This window comes from Embiotoca jacksoni, unplaced genomic scaffold, assembly GCF_022577435.1.
Source record: "Embiotoca jacksoni isolate LCO1_2020_lvr unplaced genomic scaffold, fEmbJac1.0.p SCAF_10, whole genome shotgun sequence".
In the NCBI taxonomy this organism is placed as follows: Eukaryota; Metazoa; Chordata; class Actinopteri; family Embiotocidae; genus Embiotoca; species Embiotoca jacksoni.
This window is the reverse complement of record NW_027185230.1, coordinates 11,620,480-11,641,680: the sequence shown is the minus strand read 5'-3', so window position 1 is coordinate 11,641,680 and position 21,201 is coordinate 11,620,480. Positions and strand designations below refer to the sequence as shown.

Here is a 21,201-nt window from a genome sequence, read left to right as displayed (position 1 = left end):
ATGGGAACAAGGAACCTCCCCTCTTTTCAAGGTGCTCGCGACTCCACCGTCAGGATGGCGTCGCGTCTGACGCAGCGCTAACCTCAGCTTGACAAAATCGGAAATTGGCGGCACGCGCGGCGGGAAGCGGTTCTTGGTAAATGTGGTTTGGTACGCGTCATGTGGTTTTTGGAAAGAAGAGTTTTAAATTTGAAACCCTGCAGAAACTGCAATTGTTGATTCGCTGGAAGTTTGCTCGCTGTTGGTTTTTTTTTTTAAAGTACACTCTTTCCCTGTGATGCAGACGGGGAGACTTTGTTAGATTTCAAAATTCTCCCCAAGAGATCCATAAAACCCAAGCGTGTGTTCATTCATGACCGTGTTAATGCCACCAAAACAAAGAGTGTCTGTCTTCCTGGCATGGTTTAAAGTGATATTCCACATTAACCAGCAGCCCCGCTGGCAGGTCAAACCCCGGTATGGATGTCGGTGTTTGTAAAGACAGACCTCCAGAGAGTTTCACGCCAGTATTCTGTCAGACATCATCTCCGACCTCGTCTGAACTGCAGCTCATATTAATAACTAAAACCCGGGTTTAGATATTAGGGTGTAATGTACCCTCCTGCGTGTGTTTCCCCCCCTACCCCCCCCCCCCCCAATGCTTTGATGCTTTGGGGGTTCAACAGTTGGGTCTTTCAGCGGCAACATTCATCATTTTGGGGAATGACCACATGTTTGTTGTATTACGCTGTCAGGGACTCTACAGTAATCTACCGCAGTTGATTTAGTGTTGTTTGTTGTCTCAGTAGGGATCAGATAGTGGTTCGTTACCTTTTTTTTGTGTTTGTGTGCCGACATATTCTCACACACGCATACAAACACACTCTGTTTGCAGAGCCAGATGTGGAAATTTTGAAGTCAGTCATCTCCGTTGGGCCAATTCTTTTGTCACTAAACATACTGTAAACACATCACAGCGTCTCCGCCGGGAGAGCAGCGGAGCCTCGCGAAGAGGGGGCTATATCAAAGAAAACATCCATCTCCCTTCACCTTCGTCTTTTTCTCAAAGACACAGCGGCGAGCCGATGGATTTATTGGTCCCTGTTGTCTTTAGCAGACATGTCTGCGGAGCTTTGCGTGCAACTTTCACACATAAATCTCTGTGGAGAGAGTCAACAACCGACCACAAGCAGTTGAGCTTCATTGTCTTTTTCTCAAACAGTCTAATCTTGTCTTTTCCCACATTCATTTCGACTAGTTGTTTTTACCACCAAGGATGGATTAAATTGACCAGATTTACCAAGTGCAGGCTCAGGGGGGGGGGGGGTTGTTATTAGCATTTCTTGTTGAGAAGTCCAAAAACTCCCACCAGGGACTTCCTGATGGGGTTATTTTCTCTTGATTCCTAAGTATCTTCTGATTATAGTTGGAGTATTAGACGATGGGCCCCTGGAGAACCCCCCCCCTCCTTCCCCACCCCGTCTGGAGGAATTAGGAGAATAAAAGCATCGAGCGTCACGATGAAAAATCTCTGCGGTGCCAAGTTAATTAGTCGGATTCATTCAGTCAACGCGTCTTTCTGTTTTCTAAACTCAAGTTTATGTCGTATTTTCGCTCCAGTTTCCCACGACGCAGCCTCCATGTGTACCATAAAGTCTTAATGAAGAGGCACAAGCATGCATTGTTCGAGAGCGGCCTCTGGCACCGACTGGCATTAATCATAAGCAGCACAGACCTCCGACTGTTAACCATCCAGATATGCTGTTTGGCTCGTTTTAATCAATATCAGAAATGAAATTTTACTTTTACTTTAAGGAGCAAAAACTTGACGCAAAAGTATGGGAAAGTACCAGCCCTGCTTTCAAATTCCTACTTAAGTAAAGGTTGGGAAATATTAAAAATTTTACTAAAAGAATTTTTACTGTCGTAGCTGCTTGAGATGGTGCTAGTTCATAGGTTTCCGACCTGGGGGTCGGGCCCCTTTAAAGGGTCAAAAAATAAATCACAGATGGTGAAATAATTAAAGAAAAAAAGAAAAAGCAAAGTTCAGATTGGAACATTTTTCTTTGTATATTTCTTTAATCTTTGGCTGTTTGGGCCTTGCACAATATTTTAAATGAAACCATGTGAGGAGTTTAGAGGGGAAATCTTTTCTTTGGTAAAACTATAAACAATTCATTAACATCTGAAATATGACAATGAGCTGTATTTACCAAGCCAAACTGGTTGGCAAACTTTGCTTTAATCTTTTAAAAATACCGAAAATGTTATAGACTCATTAAGCTGGAGAGAAACGACAGCTGTTACATAAATGTACTGCAGTAAAAAGTACAATATTCACCTCTGAAATGAAAAATAAAATAAGGGCTATTTGCGATTGGATGGAAACAACAATTTTGGTCCTACAATCCCGACACCGTCCCCGTGTTGACGCAGTTCTTTAAGGAAGGAATACAATCATTGCTGTTGCTTTATTGTTCTTATCTTTTTTTTTTTTTTCTTTTCTTACGTGACTTTTAAACTCGATTTCTTATGTTTCCCGTCTGTCTTTAGTCGAGCACCTCCTGGACATCTTGAACCGGCCCATGAACATCTCCAATCCCTTCATCCCCAACTTCACCGACCTCTCCAAGGGGACTGGCGAAGGTCTGCTCGGCAGCGGGGACTCCGACTCCCTCGAGCCTTCCCCCATCAACATGCCTCCAGCCATCAGCTTCGTCAATGGAAAACACGAGGTACCGTCGATACGCTGGAGTGTTTAACTAACAGATAGCTTCAGTTTGTCAATTTGGGATGAATGAAATTATGTCGGCACTAATTACATGAAGTGAACCTGGGGTATTTGAGGCACCTGGAAGTTTCGGGTCCTGCTTTGACCAGTTGGTATTCATCTCCAGCCTTTGTTGGTGTTCATGTTTTCAGGGTTTGTTCCGGCTTTTGTTACTGCTTCTCGTCTGATTTTAGCGGAACTGTAGTTAAATTTAGTCCATAAATCTGCACCTGTTTCCTTCCAACAACTGGTACTGCTAGATAAGCTTTACTAGCACAGACGTAATGTTATTGAAATTCAAGCTGCTGCAATATATTTTTTTTTTTCGTGGGTCAATTTGTTGTGAAAACGAAATTGTCATTGAATATTTTTTTGCTGATAAAATGAGCATTGATAGGAAAAATGGCCCAAAAAAATAACAATAAAAACATGTTGATTCTTCTGTAATTTCCGTCCAGGTGACGTTTGAGCCTAAGCAGCCAGAGGAGGCCAGAGGGGATCAGTTTGAGACGGCCACACCTGTCCAGGTGGAGGAGAAGGTGGAGGTGGAGGAGGAGAGGGAGGAGACCGCGAGCGTGACTTTGTTTGACTACGGTGTCATAGAAATCCACACAGAGGAGACGCCCACAGAGGAAACTCACCCTGCAGACAGCGACCTGGGTGACATCGAATTGGGCTTTGATTATTTTACGAGGTTATTTAGACCCAAAATTCCAGAACCAGATGAAACGACGACCACCACTCCATACACGCCGTCTGTCTCGTCAGCAGCCGCAGGCACCGCACCATCAGGTGCAGTCCTCCCTGGTGTTTCCCGGCCTGCCCCCGAGGACACGGACGGTCCCACAACCCGCCCCGCGGATGACGAGGTAGGTGCGACGCAGGAGGGCTCTGCGGACGGTGCTCTATCCACTACGGCTCCAGGCCGCGAGTCCGATGTGATGACCGACGAGACGGAAGTCGGATGGACGGAGCTTCCCACTTTTACCCCCGACACAGAACCGACAGAAACCACCACACGGGCCCAGACGGAGGACTTGGAAGGGTCTGCCTCTGGAGAGGACGAGGCCTCGGGGCAAGACGCCGATCCGCCGGAGACGCCCGTGCTTACCAGCACGCTACCACCGGTTTACTCCACCCTTCGCACCGAGCGGCCTCAACTTGCAGCGGGTATCCAAGTCACAGAAGGGCCTGTAGTTTCACCAGCCGTTGAACAAGTCTCGGGTGCAGAGCAGCTGTCCGGGGAGGAGGAGGCGTCCGGGCAACAGGGTGGTCTGCCCGACCTTCCCGCAGAGGTCACCGTTACTGTTTTACCAGCTGCGGCAGCTGTGACTTTCGGAGACCAAACCACGCTCACCACAGACACGAGGGACAGGACCTCCGAAATAATCAGCACGGTCGAACCTTCAACGCACCCCTCCCTCGCTGCCACAGACGATAAGAAACGCCCAGGTGTGACCACCGAGCCTCCACTGATGACCTCCGACGACGACGACGACGACGACGATGACGACACCGAGCTTTACAGAGGCCACACTGAGACGTCCACCAGGAGCGCCACGCAGAGCGTCGGCATGACCACGCTCTCCACTCCTTCGCCCTTTTATACTTTTGACCAAAGCACCCACTCCGTCCCCCAGTGGGCTCTGATCCCCGACCCGGCCGCCACCCCTCTACCAGAGGAAGACTTTGTGGACTACAACAAAGAGATCCTACCCTCGCTGCTGGAGGGCCGTCCTCAGAAACCCGAAGAGGCCGGGGCGACGGAGCAACCGGAAACCGGCACTGACTCGGCTTATTCTGTGGAGGCCAGCACCGTGAACATCAGAGGTACGTGAATGCTTTTGTTGCTGGGCGATTTCTGATCTCGACATCACTCGAAAAAGCTCAATACAGAGCTGCTAACTTTTTCTAATTTAATGTGTAACCCCGCAAAATACCACAGTTTGGCCCTGAGCCTTTCCTTGGCTAAGGAACCAGCGATCCGTTCCTCAAGCTAGTTAGCTAGCATTCTTAAGTCAGAGAAAACCAAAAACTGTTTTTTCTTGGCTAGTTTGCCTTTGTGTATTTGGCTTTGTAAAAAAAATTTAATCAAGCCAACTCTCCAAACTCTGTAAATAGCACGACTTTTATGGTACCGACCAAATTCGTACGGTACCATTTACTATCGAAAAAAGCCTCGACCTTCGGTGCCAAGTTTTGATACCTGGGCTACATCCACGCGGACATTTTTTTGTTTTTAAATGCTGCCTTCATACAGAAGTAAATGTTACACTAGAACACCAGATAGCATGTAAGGCGTTCAGAGAACTTCTGTAAATTATGGCGTCTGGTAATAACTTGCATGTGATGCGTTTACAATCTGTTAATTGTAGCTACAGAAAAAAAATAAAAAAAATAAGGTTACACTCTCCCCCTCAAAACTGCAGGAAAACCCAAAAAAATGTGTACAGTAATGTGTGATTTTCTTTTTCTGAAAATGGCTTCCATTAAATATAAAAAGTATCCTCCAGGAAGCCGTCTCAAAAGTACCCAGCCCTAACAGGGTTTCCTCTGATGGCGAACACCGACAGGCCTGCGGCGCCAAGCCGTGGCCGTAAACGTAAAGACCCAGACGGAGCTGCGGGTGTTGATTTGAATGTTTTTTTTCCCCGTTCTCGTCGTGTCGTGTGCAGATCTGCTGCCCTGCTCAGCCGCCGCGTGTCTGAATGGAGGCTCCTGCCACAAAAGAGGAGCTCAGAGCATCTGCGTCTGTGCGCCCGGATACACCGGACAGCACTGCGAAACAGGTACGGAAGCGCGCGGGGTCCCCCGTCCGGACCGACCGGCCGACCTCGTACTGACAGACGGACGATGGGTAATAACGCCGGCTTTTGTGTTGCGTGTCCGCAGATGTCGATGAGTGCCAGTCGAACCCGTGTCTGAACGGAGCCACCTGTCTGGACGGGGAGAACTACTTCACCTGTCTCTGCCTGCCCAGCTACGTGGGATCGCTCTGCGAACAAGGTCAGTCACTATAGGCAGCCCTGTCACTCAAAAAATATACAAAACGAAGCAGAAAGTTTGCAGTTTATTACAACTTGGGTCTTATTTTCATGTAGTTTTGACCATTTTTAAAAAAAAAAATTTTCCCCTCTTGTAAGTGTGACGACTGAAGCAACTGCTTCGGAACCTTAAAGTAACATCTTAAATCAGTGAGAGTTGACGTTTAATTCGTTCAGATTCAAATTCGAATACAACACGTGTATCTTGATTCTAAAATATGTCGTAGAATTTATGTGACTTATCGGTTTTTAAACATCGAAACTTCGTGTTCATTCAATTGGCAAATTTGCTTTTAAGTCCGTGTAAACTTTTCCACCTACAGTCAAACTTTAACAGATAAAGTTACACTGATAACAAGCTGTCTTCTTCTAGGTGAACAGATAAGAAACACACCAAGGAAGGGTATTAATAAACCGTATGTACGTATTAATAAATCAGGAGATAATAGACTGCGCTGATTGGCAAACTCAGCAGCAGTACCTGTGAAGTAGGTAGCCAGCATGGCGTACGTGTTGACAATTCAGGATTTAATATTTTGCGGGCATTTTCCTCATAGTTTTGTTGACTCCGTGGGCAGCACGGACCCGTGGTTTATTAATCTGTTCTCTCAGTTTATTAATTCATACATATGAATTTTTATGTGACTACGATGCTTGGGGGGGGACTCCGTACAGCTAAACCCCAAACTGGTAAAGTCCTTCTCGACAGAGAAATCATTATGAGACAGGAGTCTGTGGTCAAACGCTTTTGAATTATCTGCAGACTTTTGTTTACCTGTTAGCTGACTACTTGTTAGCCGAGCTTGTTAGCTTTGAGAGTTAACGAGGCCGCTTAGGTTAGGTTAGGTAGTTACTTTATTAATGCCCGAGGGGAAATTTTTTTCGCTACAGCAGCATACAGAAGCAATAAGATAATAATAGAATAATAGAAAAGCAATAAAATAGCCGTAAAATAGCAGTAAAAAAAATATAAAATATAAAATGCACAGTATAAACAGTACAGTATATATCTATATATATTATATACAAACAACCAAGAAACACAGTCAACAGTGTTATTGTTATTGTTATAGTTGGTATTGTTAGTGTTATGCTTAGTGCTGGCATGCTCCTGGCTGGCTGGTTCATTAGAAGTTCGCTTTCCAGCTACCGTATTTAACCAGCAACACGTCGCAAGATGTACGCTAAAGACTTCCACATTTTACTTCTCATGTGGATTGGTGTTGTATTTATCTGTTAAGTATCACTTGCTGGTTTCCACCATTTTCCGTGAGCAAGGAAAAGCTCAAAGTAAACGGTTATCCCCCTTTATCCCTTTCTAAAGTTTTAGGTTTCAGAGGGGGATCAAATATTGGCCGGTGATAATTTAAGTTCATGATCCTTGACAGGATTTTCAGCACATCGTAGCTCAAACCTGAATCAGAAATTAGGTAACTTGATGAATATTGACTTGTGACTGTTTTACTGTTCGACTTTATTTTCCCGCAATGCTGCAGGTTTTGTCGTTTCTTCCCAACCTGTCCGTCTACTTTTATTTCTCGACCTCGCGGACTTCCTCTTAAGTTTTATTGCTATTGTGAACAGGACTGTTGACAGGAACTACGAAAATAAGAGCCAAGTTGCAATAAACTGCAATAATCCTTTAAATATTTATAAACGATGTCAACAGATGTTGTAGCTCCTCGCGTGCACACTGATATACACACACGGGCGCAGGTAAATAAAGTGTCGGAACTGGGCTTGTGGTCCTCGGCTGTCCTCCATCACCGGGCGTTGGCTCCTCAGCAGATTAGTTCCAGCCTCTCCAATAGTTCTGCCATTACTCAGCAGCTTATCGAGGTTCAGGCACACAAGAGGATTCATATTTTCCAGGACAACGCACCAGTTTTCAGTGACGAGACTTAAGATGGCTCTTAAAAAAAAAAGTAAGATTAAGTTTCAAAGCTGACATGAAAAAGCCAAATTCTCTTTTTTTACATAGAGTAGTCATGACATCAGACTACAAGCAGCTCCATTAACGACTGCAGCGCAGTTCCTTTTATGAACAAATTTTACGAGCAGTATATCTTTAAACTCAATTGTGAAAACTTTGTTGCTATTTTTCTTCAGTGCGTTTAAACGCAGTTTTCGTCCAACTTTCTGCCTGCAATCATTTCCTAAACTTGTGATCAGATAATTATGTTTGGAAAGCATTAAACACATGTCTTTAATTGTGCACAACATGGGAATGAAACGGATATTTTTGCTGCTGCTATTTCAATTTGAGAACCACAACAAAACATGACACCAAGACGAAGATAGAGACTGACTTTAGCTTTTATTTCATGCTATTTATATGCAAAAAGTGTGTAAATAAACAGCTAGATGGATAGATAACACACAGACGGGGTTTCCCCGACTGTCACACGCTATCCTGTCTCCAAGGTTACATCACGTAGCTCGTCTGTGACTGAGGATGCACACTCCTATTTGCTTGCATCCGTACATGTCGATCTGATTTAAAGGCAGCCTTATTAAAAAAGGACTGTATGCGGCCTGCAGTCTGATTGTCGAATAGACCTATATTTTACACATTTATTGGAAATAATAAACAATTCGCGCAACATTAATTTGTGTAGACTTGACTTGCAAAAAGACGATTTGAGACGCAGCAAAGAAACGGAAAAGCTGTGATTTATTTAATTTCCCAGCTGCTCTGCTTCTCTTTCCGTTGTCAGTTCTTGGTAGAAGGTGGAGGGCTGGGATAGAAAGTTGATCCTCAGGGTGTAACCGCCGTGCACATGCATGTGAAGGATGTGTGCAGCGTGCACGACGTCATGTAGAAACTTAGATGTAAATTATGGGCTGTTCGCTGCGCAGTTTTCCTTCCTGATACATGCAGAAGTTTGCAGACAGTGAAGCAGAGACACAGCTGTCCTCTTGCAGCTTTCTGCCAGTGGAAAGAAGACGAAGGAGGGGGGAAAAAAAGAAAAAAAACGGAGAAAAAAAACTCAACAGATAATTGCTCTATTATTTTGCAAGAAAGCTTTTGCAGCTGTGTGGCATCGAATCAGTTCGGCTAAATACTGCCTCCGACCCATTCAGGCTCCCTCCTTCATCTCCCCGGATGAGGCTGGGGTGGGGGGAGGGGGAGGTGGGGGAGGGAGAGGTAGGGGGGAGGGGGCGTCCGAACGGTACTCCGGTAATTTCAAACTGCCGGGAGGAGAGTCGTCGCATTTACAGCGCCGCGTTTATTAGAGACCTCACCTGACCCTCCAGGTGGCTCCCCACAGCGGAGTCATTAAGACGAGGCGGCCCGAATATGCCCGACAGCAAACTTTCCATCACGGCTTTATTGGCAAACACTTTATTGTGGAGGCACTGATACAAAACAGCCATTGTTTGTTGAGCCTGACAAAGCAGAGCTGATTAAGGGACTTCAAGTCATTGTATATCAAACTAAATGTGTGTGTGGTACATTAAATGTGTGTGTGTGTGTGTTTGTTTGTTTGACCTGCAAACAACTGGATGTTTGTGCGTGTTAATGAAGTCCAACTGTGTGTGTGTGTGTGTGTGTGTGTGTGTGTGTGTGTGTGTGTGTGTGTTACTGAGCTCATTCAGCGAGGGGCTTTTATTCCCCAGCTGGACCTCAACTCGGTCCTCGACTCTCTCTGGCCAGAACAGCGGAGTCCGAGGAGAAGTAAACAAATCAAAGCTGTTGTGTAGCCGCCGTGGGTTCGTTGTTACGACAGCAGTGCGTCCAAATCAACCGGCTTTGGACAGCTTCGTGTGTATCATCCAGTTAAAGGCGTAAAAAAAAAAACGTGTTCCAGACTGTCAACTGTTATGTAGAGGAGTGACGGCCAACCAGAGGTGCATGCAGGGGTAGGTGGAAAATTTGTGGAGCCGCACGACTCCACAGAAGAAACGTGGTGATTCGTTTCGACACATTCAAGGTGCAGTCAATAAGTTCAGAGTCTGTTCCCGTTGAACGCAGCACAGCGACGCACACGGAGCAGGAGGAAGCAACATCCCGCACGAGGAAGTGTTCCGAGTGTCGTCTTTCGATCGACATCGGCGCCTTGAGTTCCACGCGTTTTTGTTTTTTTTGTGTGACCGCCGGCACGTGAACATTTTGCGATTTTACCGCGGACCTGAAACCGGAGCAGAGAAACATCCGATTTTGGGGTCAAAACTCTGGAAACGGTCAACAGAGACCCCTCGAAACGCTTTCAGAAAGTCTGCGGCGATGAAGCGACGAGCCGGGCGAGGCGCTCTGAGTGACTTTAAACGTTTCAAGAGGGGGCGGAGCTTCACCGTCCAAGACCGAAGAAGGCGCGTCGGGTCAGGAGACACCGGGTCACCGAATTTTAAAACGCAGGGAACACAAACCACCTGAACTGTGGCGCCACGGCAACGGGGTTCTCCAAGCATGACAACACGCCCCGCTGACAGCGCTTTGAAAACGGGCCGGTTTATCTCCGGATTTGACTCCGTGCGACTTCTTTCGTTCCCCCCTGAGAATTTGACCCAAAATCTTGACATTTCTCCGCTCCAGTTTCAGGTCCACGGTGAAATCACAAATGTTCAAGCACCAGCGGTCCAAATGTGCGAAACTCGGGTGCCGACGTCGATCGAAAGACGCAACTTGGGAATACTCCGAACTCTTTTAATGGCACCTCGTATTTATGTCTTTTTCACCACCCGGTTTGAAAGCTTCTTGAACTCTTCCATGTTTCTCGTCTCTGCAGACACCGAGGTTTGTGGCTTCGGTTGGCAGAAGTTTCAGTCTCACTGCTACAAGTACTTCACGCACCGCCGGACGTGGGACGCGGCTGAGAGGGAGTGTCGGCTGCACGGAGCCCACCTGGCCAGCATCCTGTCCCACGAGGAGCAAATCTACGTCAATCGTAAGTCCGCGATGTTTCGATCGTGTAGCCTCAAATGTCAGAATGGCGCTCGGTCCGTCGTCAGTGTCGGGGGTGCTCCGCTAGGAGTTGTCGGTCCAATCCCCGAGGCCCGACTGTCAGCTCGCTGATCGGTGGAAGGAGCGACATAACAAACAAGCCTTATCTTAAAGGATAATAAGAGTTGTCGGCCACGCTAGCAGCGTAGCTCTGTAGATGCTAACGTTAGTCGAAAAATATCTCAACCATTATTGGACAGATTGTGAAGGATTTTTGTTCCGATATTCCTTTAACTTGTAATAACATCCTCGGACTTTTCCTGTAATGCTTTTTATTTTTTGTCGTTTCCCCTCCGCAGATCTGGGCAGTGACTACCAGTGGATCGGCCTGAACGACAAGATGTTTGAGAGAGACTTCAGATGGACCGACGGGAAGACGTTGGTAAGACGCAGATCCGTCTAATCGATGTGTCATCTGCCGCCATCCAATAGAACAAAGCAATCCGAAGACGCTTATTCTGATTGAGAGGGAAACGAAATGTTCACCATTATTTGAAATGTCGTTAATAACGACATTAATAATTTGCTTAATGGTGAAAATACACTGATGGATTATGCAAAAACACAATATATGTACGAGGTGACTGTTAATATTTCTTCTTTTAAAATCGGAGAGCTCAAATACAAGACTGTAAAACAGACAAAAACAACCACAAAGAGACACAAAACAATAACAAAGTGACACAAAATAACCACAGAGACACAAAACAACATCAGAGACACAAAACAACCACAAAGAGACACAAAACAACGTCAAAGAGACACAAAACAACGTCAAAGAGACACAAAACAACCACAAAGAGACAAAACAACCGCAAAGAGATACAAAACAACCACAAAGAGACACAAAACAACCGCAAAGAGACACAAAACAACCATAAAGAGACACAAAACAACCGCAAAGACACAAGACAACCTCAAAGGGACACAAAAAAACCACAAAGAGACACAAAACAACCGCAAAGACACAAGACAACCTCAAAGGGACACAAAACAACCACAAAGAGACACAAAACAACCTCAAAGAGACACAAAACAAACTCAAAGGGACACAAAACAACCTCAAAGGGACACAAAACAACCACAAAGACACAAGACAACCTCAAAGGGACACAAAACAACCACAGAGACACAAAACAACCACAAAGAGACACAAAACAACTACAGAGACACAAAACAACTACAAAGAGACACAACCTCAGAGACACAAAACAACTACAAAGACACACAAACCAAAAGCTTTGACTTTTTTCTTTTTTTATTGAAGAGAGTTTATTCCGTTTTATCGTTCTAACTTACAGAAAAGAAGCGTCACCCTGCTGCGTCTCTGAAACAGAAAGTACACAAAACACTGAGCTTAACAACACGGCGCCACGTTACTCAAAATGAACCAAAAAAAACCTGCGCAGACTTATGAGCTGGAAACGTCTGTCTGACTGCGTCGTAGGTAGCGCTGCGGCTCGTTGCGTTGTATTAGTCACGATGACAGACTCACACACACACACACACACACACACACACACACACACACACACACACACACACACACACACACACGTCTGCCGGAGTCGCTCAGCTGTTGCGGCATGTGAGCCGAATGAACTGGGCCAGATGAGAGCAGAGAGACATTTGGAAACCTGAGACTGGGTGGGTGGGGGAGGGGGTGGGGGGGGGGAGGACTCTGTTGTTGTCATGTGTTATCATTCAGAGAGCAGGCACACCCTGACGAGGGGAAAAATCGGAGGGGAAAAATCGGCCCGTAGTATGTCAAAGGCCATGTTCTGCGCAGTGTGGCGTTAAACTGAAGGAACTCACTGGTGTGTGTGCGTGTGCGTGTGCGTGTGTGTGTGTGTGTGTGTGCGCGCGCGTCCTGCCGTCTACAAGCTGCAGAGCTGTGGGGTTTATTCAGGCCTGCGGGAGTCGCCCGTCTCAACAGCGCCGCTCTCTGTTGCCTTTAGGAATTACATCCAGTCGCACGTAAAGAGGAAGAAGCGTGTTCCTCGTGGGGGGATAGGTCGCGATGTCATCGCTGTTATTCGCACGTGAAAAGTGCAGCGCAAAGGTTTTCAAAAACATCCTCAACCTCAGTATGTCACAATCCTCCGGCGAACATGGACACATGTTGGTGTTGTGAAATCAGAAAAACACGAGAGAAATAACATCCAGTTAAATGTATTTCAAGCAAAGTTTGCAGCGGAGACACTGAAAACGTCAAAAGTCAACCGATTACTGACGACTTTTAACACTTTAAGTGCCGAGTCGCATTGGTAAACTGCCGCAAAGGAACGGGAACGCGGAGGAAAAAAGAGTTTTTACCGACTTGTGGTAATTGAAATTAAAAACACATTTTGTACGTGTTGCCCCATTTCGTACCATCTGTTTACAATGTAGAGCCTTAAAATGTCTTTTTTGGAGACTCACCTGGACCACATCACAAAAAAAAAAAAAACGCCGCAGACTCGTGATATTTGTTCCTTGATATTTCGTTTATAGCTCCACGGTGTCCGTGACATATGCAGACGAAGCCAAAGGCAGTTTAAAAAAAAAAAAAAAAAAACTTTTGTTTGTGTATTGATTGATTTATCACTGACTTCAAAGACCTGCTGAATTTATTTTCTATATCACCCGGCGTGTTTCTGACACCATCGCAAGAACCCCTGAGACGCATCTTTTCTGAAAAGACCTCATTTATGCTGACAGTCGGTGAGGTTAAAGAGCTGCAGACTTTCTTTTTTTTTTTTTTATCCCGGGTGTACCGTTTCTCTTTTTGCACAGCCAGTGCTGGATGTTTTTTTTTTATTTGCCGCGTTTGATAGCCGGCGTCTTGAATTTCTCAACATGAAGTAGAAGCAAAGCCGGTTTTTTGATAGATGGCCCGCCCGTGTCCTCGAGGGGAACGAAGGCTTGTAACTGAATTCCTTGTTCACCGGCAGAGTTTATTGGGTGTTTCGCAATAAAGTGAAAATAAACGTTGCGCTCCGACAGCAATACGACCAGTGGAGGCCGAACCAGCCGGACAGCTTCTTCCAGTCGGGGGAGGACTGCGTGGTGATGATCTGGCACGAGGGAGGCCAGTGGAACGACGTGCCCTGCAACTATCACCTGACCTTCACCTGCAAAAAGGGAACAGGTACGCACGGAAACACGCCGATGGGCCCGGTGAGGGTTTTCACATTTTAAAAATCCAATATACAAAAAAAAAAAAAAACTTGTCACGTCATTTGAGGCGTCTCGGTCTTAAGACAGATCTTAAAGACACAAATAGTGCGCGTGAACATTTAGCGTCCGTGCAGCGGTTAAAACTAAGTAGTAAAACTCAGGATATCTGTGCAGCGCCCCCTGCTGGGAGGGGGGGGGTTATATCATCTACAGGTACTGTAAATTGAATTAGAAGTTTAAGTGATGCCTGTTTTGTAATTAATAAAAGTATCTTTCAACCAATTCTGACCGACTGCATCGTGTCAGCATAAAAAAAAGTCATTCAAACGCATTTTTAAAAAAAAATAATAATAATAATAATTTCACCGCCAAAAATAGTGTTTTGCTGTACACGGCTTACGTTTTCTCTTTTTTTTTTTTTCTTTCTTTTACCTCTTCTTGTTTCATAGTCTTTATTGGTAGAGATCGGGGATTAATAAATCATAACGCTAATCATGTAAAGACAAAATCTGCGCAGAGCGGAATGGACGTGCCGTGTTGCACCGCCATGTTTGTACGGCAGCCCAGAAGAGACAAACCAAACCTACGGTCCTGAGGAGGAGGGCTTTTCAGTTGGTTGCAATCTGCAGTCTCACCACTAGATGCCACAAAATCCTTCACGCTGCTCCGTTAAAGGGGCGCTAATATCTGCATATTATCATCAGATCAGATATAAAAAAAAAAAAAAAAAAAAAGGTGGGGAACTTGAAAGTTGTCTGAGACTTTTTTTTTAGCGTCTTTCAGCTTGTTTTTTATTTTTTTTTTTTTACGAGCCAGGAAAAAACGTTAATGTTTTTGTTTAGCTTAGGTTTTTTATTTTTTTTATTTTTTTTTGAACCGCGCCCCGCACTCTGCCGCCAAACAGAAGACGGACACCGTTGGGGACCGGCCGGTGAACACTGTGGAGCATTTAGCTGCCGGTGGAGACCAAAAACGGAGCTGAAAGAGCGCGATGCATTGAAACTCTCTCGTTTCCTTTACCGTCCAGTGTCATGCGGGCAGCCGCCTGTGGTGAAGGACGCTCAGGTGTTCGGGGCCGCGAAGCCTCGCTACGAGATCAACTCGCTGTGCCGCTATCACTGTAAACAGGGCTTCATCCAGAGGCACGTCCCCACCATAAGCTGCCGGCCCAACGGCCAATGGGACGAGCCCAAAGTCACCTGCACGAGCCGTGAGTGTCCACGTTAGGGCGTCCAGATTGTAGGGACTGTATCAGCACTTTTGTTGTTGTTGTTGTTGTTGTTGTTGTTGTTGTGTCCCCACCCCCCCCCCCCCCCCCCCAGAATCACAAATAATGTTTTGAAATGGTTTTTTTTGTATTTTTTTTTTTTCCCCATCCGTCTTCTCAGCCGCTACCTACCACAAGTCGGTCGCTCAGCGACGCCGCGGCAACCAGAACGAGCAACAAAACGGGAACTACCACCACCACGTCCACCGCACCGAGAGCCAGGAGAAAAACAAACCGCACCAGGAGCAGCAGCAGCAGAGTGACGACATCCTGCAGAGCCTCCTGAACCCGCTCCACGGCCGGGTCGAGCAGCTCACGCGGGAGAAGAGGCAACCGAGGGTCCAAACGCACAACCGGGACGGGATGAGGCACTGATTGGGTTTTATGCTGTCGATTTGGTTTTTTTTTTTGTTTCTTTTTTTTTTTTTCTTCTTTTTTTTTTTTTTAAACGATCGAATCGCGGCGGCGGCTCTCGGCACGACGTTTCGCCGTTGTTCACGAGCGTCTGCGGCGTTAACGCCCGTGAGAGTTCAGTTCCATTTGTGAAGTCGGCTCGTCGAATACGTCGGTTCCCCCGCGACGTCACGACTCTCGGTTCGCTGACGTACTTGCTTTTTTAATCTTTTACATTTTTTTTATAACCGTTTCGAACGCGTAGAGAGCAGAAAGTTATCCACCAGGGGGCAGATTTGGGCCAAAACACTTCCATGTCTTTCTTGTAAACTTCGGTTTTTGGAAATCACGCTTCTATACAAAGTACAGGGTCTCGACTGCACATAAAAGATTGTGATGTTTAATCTGGGGACGTGCATTTCGAGCAAAAATGAACTCTTCGAAAATTGTGACTATTCGATTAAAAGTCGACCGCAATTCAGTTTTACCTGGTAGCAACGTTTTCTTCTTCTGCTTGTGTTGTTTAACGGCGGCTGGCCAACAGCTTTCGGGCGCATTGCCGCCACCTTCTGACAGGAGTAACGCATCACAACCCGGCGCCGGTAAAAACGGGAAATACAGAAGAACGGTAGTCGCGCATCGATTTTTTTTTTTTTTTTTTTTTTTTTTAATATAATAACGACTATTCAAATATTCTGAAATCGCGTCCCATCCCTATTTCAGTCTAATTAATATCATTATCAGCCTTTAAATGAACGTGGGTGTCGTTGCCGGCGTGTAACTTTGTGCGAGAATATTTCTTTTTCTTTCGGACTCTCGTCTCCGACTCAACTCCTCCTACTTACCCTCGACTCTTTTTCAGTTTCGGCCTCGACTCGAATTCGACCTCGACCCGAACTCTGAGCCCGTTTTGGCCTTCGACATTTCCCGAACTGCACCGAGGTGTTTTTGTTGTTGTTGTTGTTGTTGTTGTTGTTGTTGTTTTTTACTACGAACCCCAGGGGGCCGCTTAGTAAGACTCGGACCAAACCCGCCTTCTCCCAACCAGACAGACGGCACTCTCGGTTTTTCCTCTAAAACTTTTACTTTTCGGATTCTGCCGTCGGACACGTTCGCTTCTGAGGACGTACACGACCAACGTCTCCGGCCGCCGCGCTCGTCGACGCGAACGTAAAAAGCAAAAGTACGTCAGCGACTTAAACAGGACGACCGAAACTTAAGGCCTCACCGTGTGGAATACGCGACGGACATTTTTTTTTTTCACATTGTATTATTCCTCCGAACTAATCGGCTACCTTTTAGACCGGACGAAGATATTATAGTGATCTTTTATACAAGAAAAATGTTGAAATGGAAACATTCGACCCCTAAAGTCTTTAAAAAAAAAAGAAAAAAAAAAAAAAAAAAAAGAGAAAACGCTGCTCTATAGCACTACTAGTGGTCCAAATCTCCACAGGGGTTCCTTTAATTTCCAATGATGCGTCAAAAAAAAAACTGAGCAGTTAACTTTTATACAAGCTCGCCGCGATATTGAAATTTATGGAAAAAAAAGAAAAGAAAAAAAAAAAGAGAAATATAAAAATTCATCACTTTAAATTATTATCATAGAACGTGTCCAGTTTGTCCGGAGTCGGCTCGCGCTGCTCATTTGGACCCATTTTTACTGGTGGATTTTTCCGGGTAGATTTTTGTACAAAATGTTTTTATCTGCAAAAAAGTTTGTTTTTTTTGTTTGTTTTTTTTTAAATAAAAAAAAAAAAGGGACACTTAATGCACACAGAGGGGGACGCTAGATTATCATGAATGTGCGGTGCGTGTGCTATTAATCATAGGATATATAATATAGATACTATATGAAGCCATATGAATTTAACTTATTGTATACTTTAAAACTATGAATGGACTGTGATATCGAATAAAGGTCATTGGAACTGAAGTGATTCTGTTAATGACGACTTTCTTGCCGTTTACAGATTCTCGCCGCGTCGTTTCTTATCATTTACATTATGCAAGCGTTTTTTTTTCTTTCTTTCTTTCTTTTTTTTTTTTTTTTCAGCAACGTTTAGCTCGTCGCTCTGTTGACGCTTTTAATTTGCGCTGCGGACTCAAAATCGACCCATCGAATTCACCATTTAAAAAAAAATAAAATAATAAAAAAAAAAAAATGCTCCTGCTTATTTCCACATTATTAAGATGGGTTATAAACGTTGTTTTCAGCTGCGTACGTGTCGCTTTTAGCTGCAGATCTGGAATCTGCGTTTGTTTGTTTTTGTTTTCATTCAAGGAACAAGGGAACGTTTAAAGAGGCACGCGTTGACAACTTTTTTTTTTTCAGGCTTCACAAGATTTTATTTCATCGTTTTTTTGTTGTTTTTTTTTTTTACCTTCTTTTCATGTTCTTCACACGTTTTTCTTTTTTTATATATATTGTTCGTTGACGTATACAATGTGCATTTTTTTTCTTCCATGTTTTGCTTCAATGGTTTTTTTTACTGTATCTGTGGCACGAGCTTTTCTTTTTTTCTTTTTTTTATTTTATTTTATATGTAATCATTGTTCCATTCGATTTACTGTAAAAAAAAAAAAATGTTCATCATCCCGGTTTCCGTGTCATTGTCAGCTTGTGTGTGTGCAATAACAGAAGCCGTTATAACACAACCTGTCCTCGTCTGTGCCGTTTTATTTCACGTCGCTTCGCCGAAGAGAGGCCCCGGCGGGTTCTCTTTGCGTTTCTTGCGCCGCCGCCTCGAGCTCCGCGGCGCGTTTCAGATCTTTGAGCTCGGTCGTTTCGGTTTCGCGGCGGTGGTAAATGTCAAAAACAACAAAAAAAAACAACTTATGAAATGAAAATTTAGTCAACAGCCAACTGAAACTGAAAGTTTCAAATCGACAGGAGTTTGGGGGGGGGGGGGGGGTGGGTATGATCGCAAAGTATGCTGGGAAAAAAAAAAAAATGCCTGCATGTAGAGTTTCACCTCTGTGCTGGTGGAGAAAATATATGACCGTATTTGCAGGGTTGAACGTAGAACAATCTGAGCCCGGGGGCAGCTGTGTTGTTTCACCGAACGAACGGCCTTCTGGAAACCGTCGCCAGAATACGAGTTCAGCCCCGTCGCCGAACACGCCGTCACCGGGTTCCTCAAACGCTCCTTTATTATTTATTTTGCCTCAGTTACGGGGACCGCCGGCTGAAAGCGGCCCGTGAATGGCCTCGGTGTTTCTGTCGGGAAAACATTTACTTGTGAGGCCCCCCCCCCCCCCCCCCCCCCCGGTCCTTCCCTTTGGAAACATTACCGCATGACTCAGGAACTACACCAATGCAAACAGCCGTCCTAAAAAAAAACAAAAACAAAAACAAAAACACACACATATCACCCCCCCCCCCCCCCCCCCCGCCCGCCCCCCCCGGGGTCCCGGCCCAAACGGGAACTTTGCTGACTTTGATTTTACTTTTGCATCCGCCGGCGTGATCGCTCGTAAATTCTTCCGCTGTATTTTGGATCACGGGCGTAAAGAGACGGAGGCGGAGTCTTGTTTTACGTATTGTTTTATTGTCTTTTTTTTGTTTGTTGTTGTTTGTTGTTGTCGTCTCTGGGTCCCAATGGTTTTTTTTTTTTTTTTCTTGTGCGCTGCAGTTATTAACAAGGGTCCTGATGAACAAACCAGAAAATATACACAAAATAAAAAACCGACAGATTTTTTTTTTTTTTTTTTTTTTTTTAAACCTTTAAAGGAATACTTGACATTTTTTTTTTTTTTTTTTTGGGGGGGGTGCAGTTGTTTGTTTTCTTGCCGACAACGACGGGAGAAGATCGATACCCCGCCATGTCTGAATATGAAGCTGACAATGCAGCCGGGGCGGTGGAGGGGGAGGAGGAGGGGGGGGGGGGGTGTTAAATGTTGATTCTTTATTCCAAAATGAAACTCAAAAATGGTCAACGCAGGAAGTCAAGAACTTTATTTATCCCTCGGGGACTTTGGAAAAGTCGCGCCTTCAGTTTGCGCTCCTAAAATGTCGAAGTGTTCCTTTAAACGATCTGTCATTTTTTTTTTTTTTTTTTTTTTTTGCAAATTGTTCACAACAACTGGAGGAAGAAAAAAAAAAAAAATACAAAAGAAAGAAATGTAGTTTTGCAGCACTGCGGTGGACTCTTCACGAAGGGTTCCCTTCGTAAACACGTTTTGTTTTTTACGTTTTTTACGTTGTTTTTTTTTAACCCGGGTATCCAGGCGTCGGTTGCGTCTTTACCGCTCGTGCTCATTTTGATTTATCCTCCGGCTTAAAAACGACAGAATATTTTTCTGCCGCGATTCAGTTCATTTCGTCGTCGTCAAATTTTCCGCAACTAGATTTCGACGACCCTTCAACGGCGTCGTTTCGGGTTGTTTTTTTTTTTTTTTTTTCAAACCGGCTTATTTCTTTGAGAATAGTCGGATTAGTTCAATTTAACTTGAGTGTAACGTTTTAAAAAAAAAAAAATAAAACGGTTGTTTATTTGATTACAGTTCACTCTCGCGTTCGGATCCTCTTCGTTCGCGACCCCCGCGGCTGAATAACCGGTAAAAGATTCACTTTTTTTGTTTTTTGTTTGTTTGTTTGTTTTTTTTTTTTTTTAAAGCGCCGGAGGGACGACGTCGCCGATCGGCTCCGGCTCGAAAGTTCGAGCCGAGCGTGAGATTCGGCCGCGGACGTCCACTTCGCCGTAAAAACCGGGGAGAAGCCGTAACTGTTATTTTATTCGTTGCCAGGCATTTTGGTTTTGCTGCGAAAGGGCGAACTTACCCGTTTGGCCTCGTCCTCCCTCTTCCTCCGGGCGTCAACTTCTACGCGTTCAGTGCAAAATTCATACATATATATATATATATATCTATATATATATTTGTTGTTTTTTTTGTTTTTTTTAGGATCGTGGAGTTATTTTATTATTTGTATTTTTCATTTCCGCCGTTAATCGCATGTTTTATGGAAACCAAAGAGACTCTGGAGAGAGTTTGGCCAGAAAGACAAAAAAAAATTAAAAATAATAATAATAATAATAATAATAATGTAAATATATTCTACAAGTATATAAAAAAAAACAAAATAGTCATCGACAGAAATGCATATCTAGATTTATCACCTTCTACGTACTTAGAAACATAATCGATGCTATGGTTTCCTTTTTTTTTTTTTTTTTTTTTAATTTTTTTTCCCCTTTTTCAGTTTCGGTGAGGAGACGGGACGTTTGGTCCGACGCGTTTGTACAAAAAAAAAAAAAAAAAAAACGTCAAATACCGGACGGTAGGATGACGTAGGAAGTACCGGCCGTAGCACCTTTGTTGAGAACGGACGGCAAAGACCGGTTTCGTTGCGCCGGTCCCCAGCCCACGGGACGGTTGTTTTTTTTTTTGGGCTGTTAAAACTGTTCTCCGGTTCAGACCGTGCCTCCCCCCCCCCCCCTCCCCCCTCCCCCCCCCCCCCCACGTTGATTAAATAACACGCACCTTAAATACCTGTAAAACTATCCCTCGTAAGAGTATCGGGTCCCGTCGGGGACGGCGTGAATCTGTCTGATTTGAATCTTTTAAGGTTTCCGTTTCAAAAATAAAGCGTCACAGTTTGAATGTGTGTGTTCATACCTCCTTCCTCCTTCCTCCTTCCTCC

General features: G+C 44.7%; 1 protein-coding gene across 1 annotated transcript in view; it reads left to right on the top strand.

The window, feature by feature from the left end:
- Positions 1 to 18,215, top strand: part of vcanb (versican b) — a 32,783-nt gene extending 14,568 nt beyond the window's left edge. Inside the window, exons 8-16 of the mRNA XM_069166789.1 lie at positions 2,533 to 2,714; positions 3,208 to 4,579; positions 5,425 to 5,538; positions 5,642 to 5,755; positions 10,524 to 10,682; positions 11,038 to 11,120; positions 13,724 to 13,868; positions 14,925 to 15,107; positions 15,286 to 18,215. Coding sequence (XP_069022890.1) covers positions 2,533 to 2,714; positions 3,208 to 4,579; positions 5,425 to 5,538; positions 5,642 to 5,755; positions 10,524 to 10,682; positions 11,038 to 11,120; positions 13,724 to 13,868; positions 14,925 to 15,107; positions 15,286 to 15,539 — 2,606 coding nt within the window. The 3' untranslated portion in view covers positions 15,540 to 18,215. The remainder of the gene's footprint in view (positions 1 to 2,532; positions 2,715 to 3,207; positions 4,580 to 5,424; positions 5,539 to 5,641; positions 5,756 to 10,523; positions 10,683 to 11,037; positions 11,121 to 13,723; positions 13,869 to 14,924; positions 15,108 to 15,285) is intronic.
- Positions 18,216 to 21,201: the final 2,986 nt, after the last annotated feature.